Here is a 16,237-nt window from a genome sequence, read left to right on the forward strand (position 1 = left end):
TTATTGGACTCGCTGTCTGAGAGTCCATCGTAGAAGCAGTCTCTCACCGATCTTGATTACTCTAAAGCAGAGCCATATGAGAGAAATTGCCCCATTAGAAGCCCCCATGAATGTGCTTTTTTTTTTTGGCTGTAGGATGTATTTTGCATGTTTTGTGATTATCTTAGTTGGTAGTATTTGTAGTCCCTTTCATTTTTTTTTCTTCTTTTTAGTCTGCTTCACTGAAGATTTTACCACCTTATTGCAACTAATGAGCTTTTATCAATACTCTTTATCAACTGGACTTTAAGCAGGCGTTACTCTGCTGCAGAGGCAGCCTTAATTTATTGTGAATTTTGAAACAATTGAACAATAGGTCGCCTGTTTTAATGTGAGTGGCTTATCTGGGAAATCTAAAAGGAGCCCTTATACGTGGAAGGACTCTGAATCAGGGCAAGTGATGAATTACAATCAAATTATTACCACGTTGCACCTTCACAAGCATAGGAGGAGGAAACAAAAGTTGGCTTGTCCACCTGACATTCCAAATTTGATTTTTGCTTTTTCTTCCCTGGTCCTGTCTTCCTCTTCCTTCCCTTTTTCTTTTTTGCTTTGCTGGTGAATGAAGTGAGCACGTGCGTCAACGACAGGGTTCCCTATTTAGCATAACGCTGATTACCTCATTTACAAGTCTGCAAATGTCCTATTCTACTGTGTGTAAAGGAGTTGATGCCATCACCAGCAGCGCGGTCTCCAGACCTGGGATGACAACAGGACCAATGAATTTACTCTGCTCACATTAGCCAGCTTTAGTTCAGCTTAAATCACAGCAGCTGCTGATCCAGTCAGAATCAGGTGCATCTCAATAACCAGAAGTTTTTTCCTTCTGAAATTCTGTTTAAAAAGTGAAACTATAAAGATGTAACTTTAAGAGTGATGTATTAGAATTTTATTTGTGTTGATTTTGACACTTAGAGCTAATATTTTTTAACAGGTCATATAAATCAATGATGAAAAATACTTGTAGAATGGAAGTTAACCTTAGTTGTAGCTCATTTCCTGTATATGCCTGGACAGGATAAACCAGGATGATGTAAATCTAACCAAAACTTCTAACTAGACTTCAACCTTCCATTAATATGCTTGTATACACCACAGTGGGCTTATTAAATACTTGCCATTTTCCTGACTGAATCAATTTAACAGTTTCACTTTTTAAACTGAAATTGTCTGAATTTTAACAGATTAATTTTCCAATTTGATGTGAAAACAATGGCGGACGCTCTGACTGGGATGGCAGCTACTGGCACCATCATGGTTCAATAAGCCCGGTGTATCACCTATATTTAAGTAAACATAGCATTGCTCGCTTTTTGTTTTTGTTTCTTTGTAGCATTATTCCTACCTCCTTGTTTTGCAGCATTGAGTATTGTTCGTCTCTCCACCTGATCTGGCTTTGAATAGGTCAGTTCACAGTACGGGAATACAGATTTATCATGAGCAATTGTATACTTATACATAAAAGTGTGCTTGGATGTGCTGTACATGTCTACTTGACGTTTTAAAAAAAAAAAATATTTATGAGAAGCATTTATACGACAAAATACCACTGGAATGTGAAGCCAGACAGAGTTGTGATGCAGATTATGATAGTCTCTCCCCTTTAACATTCAGTGGTAAATGGTCAGAGGAACCATCGTTAATAAACTAAATATTTTTTTTGTTCTAGTTCATTTCCTTGTTTTTTTTTTCCTCCTGTGTATGCTTTTCTGTCTAGCCCTATAGTATACGATGATTCAACGTTTACAGCTTCGTGTAGGCTGATGCAGTTGTGCTGATATCACAGGTTGTCACGATGATGGATAGGTGGATTTGTGATTCTGTTTGGGGGTTGAGTCTGTTTCCCTCAAGCTGTATGCCTTTAAATCCATCTGTCCACTCAGCCGAGCTCAAGCTACATAGGCGTCTGTCTCCACACTGCCCTTGCATTTTACATCAGGTTTTACTTACAAGGGGTACAGGACAAGGTGAAAGGTTTGAGGTTTTCTGACCAGGGCCCTCCCCTTCAATACCACACCCCCTAAACATGCCAACAAACACCTGAACAGGAACAGCCCCCACTCCCTGTCAACCCACAAACCCACCGTCTCACCTAAAACCTCAAGCCATTCATGTTTCTGTTTTGTTTCTTCAACAATGCAATCCTGAAAGCACTTTGCCTTGTTATTCCTTTGTGTGAACATGTGAATGATAATTTGTTACAGAAATGTTAAATATGTAAAAGATCATTCACTGTTTTGGAAAAACCTGCATCTGTCTTTCTGACGTTAAAAGAAAAAAAAACAGTTTAGTGACATTAAACCTGAATCTATTTTATAAAATGTTTGCTGCAGCCAATTGGTCTTGTCATTCAGTATTGTGGCTTAGGGTTGTTTGTGTTCAATAAAGTGCTATTGCTAAATAATTCCTCTCGTGCTTTTTTTTGGGGGGGGGGGTGGAGTTCACTGGTTTTACAGTAAGGGATGTTAACGTTTTTTCCATTTGTAGATTCTTTTTTTTCTCCTACTATACTATCACTATCACTAAAGTTTCAGATGAAAATCATTTTACTATAGAAGATAATCAGAGTAAATACAAAATACAGTGTTAAAACATTTAAATTATCAATAAGAAAATGGGTATTTAATCTAAACTCCTGTATATTAAACAAAACTAATTACCCCTTAGACTATGGCTTTGGTAGAAACAACCAACATTTCATTGTGGATGATGTCAAGTTCAAAAGTTTTACTACAAGAGTTTCTTTACTTAGCCACTAAAAAGCTCAAAATGATTCAGTATCTTGCTGAATAACTTTAGTTTCAGGTCTAGAACTCATTGACATTCCTTTTCAGGATTTTGGCTAGAGACGAGGATTGAAGGTTTCATCAATCGGGACTTGAAGCAAGTAAAGCAACCCAGATCCTCATACCTCTCCCACCGTGTTTGACTGATGTTTAGATGTTTTTCTAGAGGCTTTATTTTGCTCAACTGCACTTGTAATGTAATTCAAACATTCCAGCAAGTCCTTTTGCCTCATACAGGTGCTGGTCATAAAATTAGAATATCATGAAAAAGTAGATTGATTTCAGTAATTCCATTTAAAAAGTGAAACTTGTATATTATATTCATACATTACATACAAACTCATATATTTCAGATGTTTATTTTGTTTAATTTTGATGATTACAAATGACAACAAATGAAAATCTCAAATTCATCATATCAGAAAATTAGAATATTACTGAAGACCAATAAAAACAAAGGATTTATAGAAATGTTGGCCAACTGAAAAGTATGAACATGAAAAGTATGAGCATGTACAGCACTCAGTATTTAGTTGGGCCTCCTTTGGCCTGTATTACTGCAGCAATGCGGCGTGGCATGGAGTCGATCAGTCTGTGGCACTGCTCAGGTGTTATGATAGCCCAGGTTGCTCTAATAGTGGCTTTTAGCTCTTCTGAATTGTTGGGTCTGGTGTATTGCATCTTCTTCTTCACAATACCCCATAGATTTTCTATGGGGTTAAGGTCAGGAGAGTTTGCTGGCCAATTAAGAACAGGGATACCATGGTCCTTCAACCAGGTACTGGTAGCTTTGGCACTGTGTGCAGGTGCCAAGTCCTGTTGGAAAATGAAATCTGCATCTCCAAAAAGTTGGTCAGCTGCAGGAAGCATGAAGTGCTCTAAAACTTCCTGGTATGTGGCTGCGTTGACCCTGGACCTCAGAAAACACAATGGACCAACACCAGCAGATGACATGGCACCCCAAACCATCACTGACTGTGGAAACTTTACACTGGACTTCAAGCAACGTGGATGAAGTGCCTCTCTTCTTTTCCTCCAGACTCTGGGACCTTGATTTCCAAAGGAAATGCAAAATTTACTTTCATCAGAGAACATGACTTTGGACCACTCACCAGCAGTCCAGTCCTGTTTCTCTTTAGCCCAGGCAAGACGCTTCTGACGCTGTCTGTGGTTCAAGAGTGGCTTGACACAAGGAATGCGACAGCAGAAACCCATGTCTTTCATACGTCTGTGTGTGGTGGTTCTTGAAGCACTCACTCCAGCTGCAGTCCACTCTTTGTGAATCTCCCCCACATTTTTGAATGGGTTTTGTTTCACAATCCTCTCCAGGGTGGGGTTATCTCTCTTGCTTGTACACTTTTTTCGACCACATCTTTTCCTTCCCTTCGCCTCTCTATTAATGTGCTTGGACACTGAGCTCTGTGAACAGCCAGCCTCTTTAGCGATGACCTTTTGTGTCTTGCCCTCCTTGTGCAAGGTGTCGATGGTCGTCTTTTGGACAACTGTCAAGTCAGCAGTCTTCCCCATGATTGTGTAGCCTATAGAACTAGACTGAAAGACCATTTAAAGGCTTTTGCAGGTGGTTTGAGTTAATTAGCTGATTAGAGTGTGGCACCAGGGGCCATCAATTTTGAACCTTTTCACAATATTCTAATTTTCTGATATGATGAATTTGAGATTTTCATTTGTTGTCATTTGTAATCATCAAAATTAAACAAAATAAACATCTGAAATATATGAGTTTGTATGTAATGTATGAATATAATATACAAGTTTCACTTTTTAAATGGAATTACTGAAATCAATCTACTTTTTCATGATATTCTAATTTTATGACCAGCACCTGTATGTTCACAAAATAAGATTCTTTTTGTGGTAAATATGAGTAATGTACATTTGTGTTATTTAATTCAAGGGCTGTCTGGGAAATCATAATTATTAATGTACATTTTACTAATTAAATTTGGCACATGGTGTTGAAAAAATATTAAAACTACTACATATTCTTGTTACACATTAAAATTCTTAAGTTTAGAGGAAACTAATGGCTTATCCACGAAGAAACAGAAGTGTGGATTAATTTTTTCTAAAGTTAAACTTTCCACTCTAAGTTTTTAATAACGCTTATTGAAATCAGATTTCAGAGGAAAGTCAGAGGTTCCTCAATACTGATTTCAGAGCGAAAATATAACTGAAATAATAAATATTAAACTGTGAAAATGGTTAGGTCATAAGTTTATAACATTTACCCCAAAATTAGTGATCTTAAACCCAACATAACCTTGAGGGGGGGTTACAAGCTGGAAAGAATAGGATTTGTCAATTGTCTTGACTTTACACCAGGTATTTATGAAAATGTCTTTTCAGTATTTAATGCATCCAAAAATTCTAAAGAATTATGAATAATTTACAAAGCCAATTGTTATGAGTGAGTAATTTTATGAGGGGAAAAAAACAAGTTTAAAGGTGAAGAAATAAGGTTTATTTCTGAAAAATGTTCTGCTTAAATGAATTAAGAAGGCCGGCTCTGTTTTAGGAACTCCTCTAGAACCTCTGGAGATTATTTCACAACAGGAATTCTTCATGAAGCGAAGAAAATTATGGACAACAGTGAGCATCCTCTTCAGTAAGGGGCTCCTCCAGATGCAAGACAGACTACTACAGCAGATACTTCCTGCCTACAGCTGTAAAAAAAAAAAAAAAAAAAAAAAAAAACGTACGAGTTACTGCAACATTTAATTTCCCTTTGGGATTAATCAAGTATTTTGAAATTTGAATTTACTGTATTAATATATACTGCTGCTTTTGTGTAGTCTAGACTGACTACACCTCCCATCTGGTGAAGAACACCAAGCAACAAACCTTCCGTCTTGGGAAGTTAAGCAATCCTTCTTCTCAGCTGCTTGACAACTCCTACAGAGCCCTGATTAAAAGCATCCTGTCTCTCAGCGGGATTGTGTAGTAGGGAAACCACACAAGACAGGAAAAGAGGGACAGCACAGATGGTGACGACAGCACAGGGATTGTGGGATGCCGTCTGCCAGATCCGGACTCGTTTTATGCTGCACAAGTTCAGAAAATCAGCCAGTGATGTACGAAAAAATGCTTTTTATGTAGAATAAATACCTAAAGCTGCAAAATGTAAAGGATGATAGAACAGCTGTTAATTTATTGTGCCATTGAAGCTAAAACAGAAAAACAAAAAAGGGTTCATAACAAAGCTAAAAACATCTACATTCATTGAAAAACTGCCCCAGCTACTGGAACATTTAATCTCTCTTTGGGATTAGAAAAGTATTTTTTCATTAAATTGAAATGAATATCAAGCGTGACGTAACACTGACTCTTGCTAGTTTGTGTGTTCATTATGTTGCTGCTCCTGTTGATATATTTCCTCATTCTCTACACTGATTTTTTTCCACATTCTGGCTACAGATCCTTTCCTTCCTGTTTACCTTCTGTCACAGAGCCTAGCTGCTTAATAAAAATGTGCAGCCTTCTGTTTTTCATTTGGTCTTAAAGTTTTTCAGGTTGAGTTGAATAGTTTTATGTTGAGTAATACTTCTCCAGTGTTTTTTTAATGCTAATCTGAGATTTATTTTCTTGTTCTGATTCTATTATGGGAAGATGTTGATGATGAGACAGTAATAGTTATAATAATAGTGAATAGTGACTAACTGTATGTGCTCTCTTTCATCATCTGACATGGGAGCTTGCTTGGAGCTTTCATGGCTGAACGAGGCCAGATGTTTTTTTGCATCTTCTCCTTGAACCCCAGTCAGCCTCGGCAAGATGCCGCTCACACTGAGCCCGGTTCTGCTAGAGGTTTCTTCTTGTTAAAAGAGAGTTTTCCTTTCCACTGTCGCTACATGCATGCTTGTTGTAAGGGATTGTAGTTGAGTCTATGCAATCAGCTGGTTTTCCTTAGATAGAAAACGTTGAATCAATCTGACTGTATGATCTGGTTGAATTGACCCTGTAAAGTGCTTTGAGATTTGTTGTGAATAGGCGCTATATAAATAAACTGAATTAAATTGAGTTGAAAAATAAAAACTGTTGGAGCAAAGAAATTATAGTAAAAGTATTTAGAAATATTATTAGTGGTAGTATTTTAATGTTTTTCTATTTAGAACAGAAATCTTATTTAAGCTCTTTAAATGTGTTATTCAGGATTTATATCAGTTTTACAATATATCTTGAATAAAAAGAAAGTGGCATAATACGTTTATAGAATAGAAATCTATTATATAAAATATAAAACAAAATACCTAAGATCATATAAGTATTAAGTAGTGATATATACAGGAACATTTTATCTACAGGCTAATGTAGGTCATAATAAAATATTGAAAGTAGATTTTAACAGAAATATGCTACCTGATGAACGTGATGACGTTTCAGTCGAGCTACGTAAACTCCAAAGGGTATGATGTAGCAGGACGTGGCTAGCAAGGAGCTAGTGACGGCACGACGTCCGAAACACTTAAAATCCTTATAAGAATCAGATTTACTTAATGTCGGAGTAAGTAGATAATTTTTTTGAGATAACTCAAAACACCTTGGTGTGTAAATAACTGTTTTATTCTGTGCTACGGTTGCTTATGTCGAGAGCTAATCTGTTAGTTGCTAACAAGGCTAGCTAGCTAGTTAGAAGACGTTTAGATGCTAATCTTGACAACCAAGCTTTATAGTGTCACACCTCACGCATATTGATAGTTTTTTAACGATCAGGCACACGTTTACATAGGTATAAATCCATGTACTATATGACTCAGTATTAAAAAACAATCGATGTATACCAATAGCCACGGCGCCTTGCTAACTTGTGAATGACATGCTGAGAAAGAAGGTGGGAAAATATCTGTAAATGGCAACCTGGCCTAAATGTCCTCCTTTTTCTAAAACTGGGTCAGTAAGGGGTAAACTAGGACATTACAGAGCTTGTTGGGGGTGTTTAAGGAGATGCACTAATGGAAGATAACCACGTAACTTTGGTTCCACGGTGTCATGTGAAAATGACAACGTTGCCATTGCAGGTTGCTTTTTTTGTATATATAATTATGCAGTATTACAGTGTAACAGTTAACTATTTGTCTGTTTAAATCAAATTGCTTAGAGTCACAGTGCTGTCAAAGGTTTCAATATTCATCCTGTCAATGTTTTAGCGAAAGTAGATTAGATAAATCTTTATCGTGGTTGTTAGTGTATCAAGTGCAAGGCAACGAAATGCGGATGTACAACATTGCATATGATTATATTTTCTATTTTTTGCGTCTTTAATGCGTCTAGTTTCGGGAATGCTGATTTCAGACACAGTTAAGATGAGTAAATACAATTTAAAAAGGTTTTTTTCATTTATTTTATCTTTAATGTTTTAGGGGAAGTAAGCTATCTGAGCCAGCTTGGCAAAAAGCTAAAAACTGTTTTAAGTCATGATTTTCAGTGTTTAGCCACACCCTGGCTGTTTTATTTAGATTTAGGAAATCCCTTAAATAGAACCTGGCTGACAGCTTGAAGTAGAATAAAGTTCTCAAAAACCAACAAATCATGCTCTTATCTTAAGAAATGATTGGCTGTATAGACATCAAAGTTATTCTGGAAAAGGTTTGATATTTAGTCCGTAAGGCACTGGTTCTAGTGAACCACATGAGAACCATTATCAACAAATGGGAAAACATTGAAGATACTTAAACCTTCCCAGAATTGAGCAGTGTACCAAAAGTAGTTCAAGCTTGCATTAAATAACAACTAAATTTATTTATGAAGCTTTTGAGTCCTCAGTTGTCTCAGTTAAGTTTCTTGGTCAATGTTAAATAATAAACTGGGAAAAAACAAAACAAACATCCTTAAGAGAGTTACAAGGCAAAAAAATCACTGTTTGGCAAAAATGCGCTGTCTTTCCAAGTTCTGCTAGATGAAAAACATTTGTAAAGATTCCTGAAACTTTCAGAAACAACAAAGCATCTCTTAGGAATAGCCAGCGATTGCCAGCGTTTCTTAATATAAACTCAGATAAACTTGTTTGGCTTGTCTTAAACTTTTATATATATATATATATATATATATATATATATATATATATATATATATATATATATATATATATATATATATATATATATATAAATAATTGTATGGCAACATAGATTATTTTGCCATTTTATTATCCCCCTGATGTCTTTGACTGATTCTGGAAGACAATATTGCTATCTCTTTCCTCATTTATGCTATATAAATTACACAATAATAAATATTATGAGTCTTAATTAAAATAAAACAAATATTTATTAACAAATCTAATAAAACATTGATGATAGATAACACATGAAAGGAGCAGCAATATGTGCGCATATTGGCCCAAAAAAATTAGGCAGCTGATTATTTGGTCTATCTTTAAATCATTATTAGGTTGTGAAGCAGAACAATGATCAGAATCAGAACTTTTTTTTTTCTGTTGTATAAACAATTTATGTATAGAAACCCTGTAATGTGGCTACAATTAAAACATTGCTACAATGAAGAGATGGTTGAAGTTCCTCCATAGCGCTGTGTTACTCGCCAGTAATAGTACACTGTTTGCTACCAGCTGTGGCAGAATCAATCAATAGACCCAGGTTAGAATAGCTACACTTTTTGCTTTTCATAAATGAGCGATCACCATAGTACCTGCTCTTCTATTTCCTGGGGTTGCCTTTGTCTTATTTTACAAATTACTTTTTGTCTTAAACACTGTGTGACACAAAAGCGAAATATTTTAAAGCTCTTTATGTGTCATTTTCAGGAGATAGATTGATTTTGCCGCTTGTGAGGCATTAGCTAAAGAAGGAAGAGCTGAATGGAAACATTTGAGACATTTTGCGCGTGAGGTAGGTACAAGCAGTGCTTTGCCATTTCATCCTTCACAAGAGCTAGTTCGAAATACAGTTTAGCCAGGTCAAAATTAACAGATTAATTTGATGTTTTGGCTATAATAGGGCAAAAAGAATGATATGATTGTTATTCAGGGTTTTATGCTGCTCTAAGTATGATTTAATTTAAAACAAGGGTAAGAATCACAGTGAAAATGGCCTGAAATTTAGAAAGCTGTAGTGAAAATAAAATCTGATTAAATATAAAATATTTTGAATATTGTTAATAAATGCTGGAGGTTAGTAATTATTTTTTCTTTACTTATTAAATCTCAAAAACTCTAACACTGGAAGCAAACAAAAGGGGATTTTTAAAAACAAAATTGTGATATAATTTGAGAGGACAACAGGAACAAGATCCCACAGTTTAAAGGGAGATAAAATTTACTAAGGATGTCCTGATACAACTATTTAATTTCCAATACGATACCAATATTGCTGTTTTAAGAATTGGCCAGTATTTATATTGGCACAATACGATATTAGCATGAATCATACATACTTTTGTTACTTCTTTTTGTACTGTAGAATGTTAGAAAGGGCTTGATCAAGTGATGTTACCAAAAGAGAGAACAAAAGTCATAAACAAAAGGTATGAGAACCACTTACCCATGTATTATTTACCAATGAGTTACAGAAACTTTGAACAGAAGCAGAGTGTTTCCATCAGCATGAAAATATCTGAGATTTTAGATGCCAGCAGATATAATACAAGATTATTTTTTTAGGTAATATCACACTGATATCCGATATTAATATCAGATCAGGACTCCCCTAAATATGTCAACAGCTGAGTCATCATTTCTGTCCACTGTATCAGAACTGCTTCTGTTCCGCTTCACCTGAAAACATACTTATTTGTTTTTTTCTCGTTCTTCTAGGAGGTTGTACGTTGTGTACCATGGGGTACGACGTTACAAGGTTCCAGGGTGAGGTGGATGAAGACCTCCTTTGTCCCATTTGTAGTGGAGTTCTAGAGGAACCGGTGCAGGTAAGGCTTTATTTCAAAGATCACCCACTTTAAAGACTGAAACTATTTTTATACACTGTATAAAAAAATGAAGCCTTTCCTTTTTTTAAGTTTAACCGTTCTTATAGCAGGAAACCTCTTGCCCTTTTATTGCCACTAATTCAGACAATATGACCAAACAACTGGGAAGAGACAATAAAACAATTCTGTTTCTTCATCTAAAGTCGGATAGAGCCACATGTGGGTGTAATTTTGGGTAACGCCTCCAACACACTATTTACTTGTAAAATTATTGGTAAATCAAAAGAATTCTGTTAAGATATCAGGAAAAGAATTGTGGACCTTCACTTGTAAGGTTAATTCCTGGGTCCTTTTTTTAGATTCCTGAAATGGGGAAGTTTCTTCTTTTTAAACAATTATATGCAAGTGCAAACTAAATATAAATGTCCATACATTATACTTTTCAAGAAGGGGGCAGTTTCAACTTGTGTTATGCAATCAAAGCTAAGACAAATGGCCATTTAAATATGCCTGTTAAAGCTTGAAGGAGAGCAGATATGAGGTTAAGGGCCATTCAAAAGGAAATAGCTTGTAAGATGCACGCAGGTAAATTTTTATATTTTTGGAGACATGTCCTGATTAGGTCTAATGCTGAGATTTATTGGCTGCAACCCATAGGACAATAAAGAGAGAAGCTTGCATCTCTGATAACTATTCCTTAAAGTATGGGAGTGGCAGTATTATGCTGTATGGATGTTTTTGTCTTTCGCTGGAGAACAAAAGTGTACAAAATTGAGGTAAAACGTGCGTATCAATTGGTTTCCCACAGGGAAAATTGGTATTTATATTCTAATATTCTAATTTCATTAGGTATTGCTAATGAAATTAGAAAGCTGATGTGAAAATGTGAGACGATCGGGTCAATGTTTTAGATTGATCATTACAATGCTCTGTTTCCAGGGCTTTGGAAAATTTGCAGGGATACTTATATTGTTCTACAGCTTAAAAGACAAAATATTGAAGAAATGTGCGTAAACTTCTGAACCTAAAGAAATTATTCGTATATTTGCCAAATGTTTTTTTTTTTTATGTTTTTTTGTCTCTTATATTGTCAATTCAGGCTCCACACTGTGAACATGCCTTCTGCAATGCCTGCATAACCCAGTGGTTTGCCCAGCAACAAATTTGTCCTGTTGACCGCACAGTAGTGACGCTAGCTCACCTCCGGCCCGTGCCCCGAATCATGCGCAACATGCTGTCCAAACTACAAATCAACTGTGACAATGCCAGCTTTGGCTGCACAGCTACGCTCCGGTTGGACCAGCTACAGTCTCACCTGAAAGACTGTGAGCACAACCCAAAAAGGCCAGTAAATTGCGAGGAGGGATGTGGGTAAGCAGAAAAGAATAGATTAGTCATTTTTTATTAATCGTTATTTGTATTTAACATTGACAAATCTAGAAAAACAAAACATAGCCTGCACAAAATTAAGATGTATCCCTGTTATTCCTTTTTTTTTCCTGTAGGCTTGAAATGCCCAAAGATGAGCTGCCAAACCATAACTGTATCAAACACTTGCGGAGCGTCGTCCAGCAGCAGCAGACCAAGATCTCAGAGCTGGAGAAAACTGTGGTGGAACACAAACACCAGTTGGGGGAACAAGTGAGAGCCTTTTACTGATATAACAGAAAAATCTGAAAACGTTAGACCCAGATGATGTTTACCTTGTATGGATGAAAAAAAGGGGTTTAAAAAGCTGTAAAAATAGGTTGATAATTTAAGAGTTACAGCTCCATGCAAAATACATTTACACATAAATGTACAAACATATGTTAGGCAATACACAAACGAAAGGAACTGCATAATTGTTTAGTAGAAAGAAGATGATTGATTATTTTGAAAATGCTTTAGGATATTTTAATCTTTACCACATCTCTGCAGTCTTCTGTAGCCTTTAACTATGGAGGACAAATCCTGCCACAATTAAGAATCGATAAAATAAATGAATACACGGCTAGTTAAAAAAAAAAAAAAAAATTTTTTTAATAAAAAATAAATGAGAGGGCAATGACATTTTTGGTCATTGTCCTCTAGACTTTTATATTAACATTTTTATTTACAAAAACTGAGTGCTTTAGGTCTTATTGTCTGGAATGCTTTAATTTGAGTTTATTTAACACATTTCCTGCTGTTTTAGACTTAGACTCAACTTTATTATTTCCCTTTGGATTACTCCTTCATGGAAATTCTGGTTCCAGTAGCTTATATAGAGTACAAAGAGTTAAGGCAAGATGCCATTAAAGATATAAAATATGACAGACAATATAAAAAGAGAAAACAAAGTTGTAATGTCCTGGAATATGTTTCCTTTGGAGATAAAAAATATCTGCACAGTAGAGAAAGAGAATGGAAGACTAGCTAATAGTTGACTTGGGTGTAGCAAAATTACACAGGCTACTCAGTAGTTGGCATGTGTTATTGCACAGTGAGAGAGAAGATTCTTGCAGATAAGTGGCAATAAGTAATGTTTGCACAAGATGTCCAAGCAGGGGGGTGCTCAATAAAAGAACATTAAAAGAGAGACAACTCTTTTAATGCTCCTAACACTTTAATTTCATTCTCATCTGTTAACATCATTTTTCCTATTTCTTCTATAAATATTTTATTTTGGAAAATACAGCATACAAAAAAATGACAGTCAAATATTTTGAAACCATGTTATCATTGTCTCTTCTTATGCTCTACGTTATGTTGGTCTATTTCATTGAATCAAAATACTATTCTCTATTCTTATTTAGATGCTCCCGTATCTGCTTCAAAAATACCATTCATGTTTTTATCATGAACAAAAACATGGTGGAAGTTTAAACTTGTTTTTATCTTCAGACAATGTCATGTTTATGCTTTTTTTTTAAGTCTGTAGTTAAGATGTGGCTCATTTTGTGCAGAAACGAGACATTCAGCTGCTAAAAGCCTACATGAGAGCAATCCGCAGTGCAAACCCTAACCTGCAGAACCTTGAAGAGAGCATAGAGTACAACGAGATCCTGGAGTAAGTGAAGTTCATCAGTTGATCGTCTAAACACCAGCCAGTTTCTTATTTTCACCTTGTTCTTTCCTTCAGGTGGGTGAACTCCATGCAGCCAGCCAGAGTGACCCGCTGGGGCGGCATGATCTCCACGCCCGACGCCGTGCTGCAGGCTGTCATCAAGCGCTCTCTAATCGACAGCGGCTGCCCCCTCTCGATCGTGAACGACCTAATTGAGAACGCCCACGAGCGGAACTGGCCGCAGGGACTGGCCACTCTAGAGACGCGGCAGATGAACAGGCGCTACTATGAGAACTACGTTGCCAAGCGCATTCCTGGCAAGCAGGCAGTGGTGGTGATGGCCTGCGAGAATCAGCATATGGGGGAGGATATGATCCTGGAGCCCGGCCTGGTTATGATCTTTGCGCACGGTGTGGAGGAGATCTTATAACGCTGCAGCTCGCTGCACACATCCAGAGACATGGGGACCGTTGGCTTTCACTCAGTGGAGTGATAGAGGGTTGTTTTTTTTTCTTTTTTTAAACCCTCTTTAAAGTGAAAGCTACAAAAATCTGGCTTATTTAAAACTAAATCTTAGGCTCACTCCTAAGCTTGATACTTATGCCTTAAAGTAAGGACAAATACTCTATGAACCAGGCAAATATAAACATAATCTAATGTCTAAGATGAAAGTTGAGATATGTTTACAAGATTTATATTTAGTGCATTATGATCTGATTGTTCTGCTACTAATATAGTAACAAGCCTAAACCATTAATTCCCTTGCTTGTACATATGCTTGTAAATAAAAATACTATATATTGAATTCTAACTGTAATACTCCTTATTGTAATTAGTTTGTGATTTGTTTATTGGTTCTGTTTGAGCCTGTGTTACTGTCTGGGGGGGAAGTCCCCTCTAAAGATATATGTGCGCTTGCTTTATCATTTAATTTCCTGTGAATATTTCACAAAACGTTGTGCTTTCTAGTTTAGATTAAGACCTTCTGTGCCATTTGTTTTATTTATTGTGTTGCCTTTTTTTTTTTTGCGAACTTGATTGAAGATGTTACCATTTAGTATATGGGAAATTGCCTTTGGTAAATTTGAAGTTTGTTGCTGGAAGTTAAAAAAAAAAAAAATTTTTTTTTTTTTTTTTGTTCTGTTCTGTTGTATGTCGGGTCCAGTTGAGGTGTTTAATTTGCAGTTTATTTGTAACGTCACTCAGTGCTATTATTTGGAAAATTAATATAGTTCACTTGATACATAAGGTGATTTATTTTCAGATTAAAATGTAGAAATTGAGGTTTTTACAGTCTGTGACATCTTTAAGTGACACACCACAAAAAAAAAACAGTTTGGAGATTGTATAAATGTATGTGGAGTCTTTTAATACTTTTGGAAGTAAAGAAGATGCTTTGCCTTTTGTCACTGTTGTAAGAGGAACAAACTTTGATGATGGTATAAAAGCTCTTACAGGCAGACTGTACCCTTTTCTTTCTTAATGTTTTTATTTTGTCTGTAATGTACTGTGTTGTACAGACAGGTAATAAAACTTTAAACCTAATTTTAATAATGATTTTTGCTTTTAAATGTTGATGTAATACCTACTTCTACCACAGTATGTCCTCAGAGATGTTTCATTCCTTCAGAGGATAACAGATGAAAACATATGTGAGTCAGTAGTAGACTGTGGGGGCGTTCAGGAGAGGCAGTGGGAAGTTAAGTGGTAGCGTTTAAGTTTACCTACTGGTCTCAGACGGAGAGGTCTGATCTAACAGATCGTCCTCTTCACCATCTATCCCAGACACCCACATGATTCCCTGTCTGGTATCCTCTCCTGCCAGCTTCATCCTCATTGTGTAGCCTAATCCCTCACTATTGTGATCAGTGGAATGAGAAATCATGTGCTTTACCAAATACCATGCCTCAGTTATTCTCCACCAACATTAACGTGGCATACAGCTCTCTCCTGTGCTGATGAATGTTCTGCACCTCAAACGATTAAACCCCAATTACAAATGAGTATTTTTCAGCAAAATTATACAAACCCAAAACAGTTTGCAATAATTACATCAGAAGATGGAACAATTCAAATGGCTTAAATCAGCTATTACATATACTTTTTGAAATCATCTAATCAGAAACCTTCCGTTATTATGAACATGATTAACATCAGACTCCTGCTTAATGCAGCGTTCCTGGAGAATCTTTGCCTTGTTTTCATTAAAAAAGGCCTTCAGGTTGTTGATGTTATTGTCTCTCTGTGTGCCTTGACAAATTTAAGTTGCAGAGTCGTTCCTGGGAAGGAGATGAAAAAAGATGCTGACTCTCTTTCTCTTTTCTGCTTCTTTGTGAGTTTCCATAGATCTGTCCTCAGCATGCTTTAAAAGTCCAAGTTTGCATGTTTACAGGTTTTTTTTGTGTGTGTGTTCAACCAGCAGTGTTATTAGCTTAAAGGTTTTAATTGATATGCCTTTACGATTGCATTTAACAGGGTTTATTAA

The 16,237-nt window shown here is 36.1% G+C and overlaps 1 protein-coding gene across 2 annotated transcripts; it reads left to right on the forward strand.

Annotated features, from left to right (window-relative positions):
* Positions 1–7,219: 7,219 nt before the first annotated feature.
* On the forward strand, positions 7,220–15,295 carry rnf41 (ring finger protein 41). Of its 2 annotated transcripts, XM_038309407.1 has the most exons (7): positions 7,220–7,347; positions 9,607–9,691; positions 10,615–10,724; positions 11,824–12,095; positions 12,230–12,365; positions 13,652–13,755; positions 13,828–15,295. In XM_038309407.1, the coding sequence occupies exons 3-7, from the start codon at positions 10,635–10,637 to the stop codon at positions 14,180–14,182; spliced, it is 957 nt and encodes a 318-aa protein (XP_038165335.1). In that variant the 5' UTR covers positions 7,220–7,347; positions 9,607–9,691; positions 10,615–10,634; the 3' UTR covers positions 14,183–15,295. The 2 variants fall into 2 exon arrangements, with proteins under 2 accessions (XP_038165335.1, XP_038165336.1); XM_038309408.1 differs by lacking the exon at positions 9,607–9,691 and having other exon boundaries at positions 7,229–7,347.
* Positions 15,296–16,237: the final 942 nt, after the last annotated feature.

Source organism: Cyprinodon tularosa, unplaced genomic scaffold (assembly GCF_016077235.1).
Source record: "Cyprinodon tularosa strain WSP-4 unplaced genomic scaffold, ASM1607723v1 ctg66, whole genome shotgun sequence".
Taxonomy (NCBI): domain Eukaryota; kingdom Metazoa; phylum Chordata; class Actinopteri; order Cyprinodontiformes; family Cyprinodontidae; genus Cyprinodon; species Cyprinodon tularosa.

Excerpts from the sequence above, each read along its gene's own strand:
- rnf41 (XM_038309407.1), top strand. The coding sequence starts at position 10,635 with ATGGGGTACGACGTTACAAGGTTCCAGGGTGAGGTGGATGAAGACCTC. Across the intron at positions 12,366-13,651 it reads AACACCAGTTGGGGGAACAA|AAACGAGACATTCAGCTGCT; the intron begins GTGAGAGCCTTT and ends CATTTTGTGCAG. Across the intron at positions 13,756-13,827 it reads GAGTACAACGAGATCCTGGA|GTGGGTGAACTCCATGCAGC; the intron begins GTAAGTGAAGTT and ends TCTTTCCTTCAG.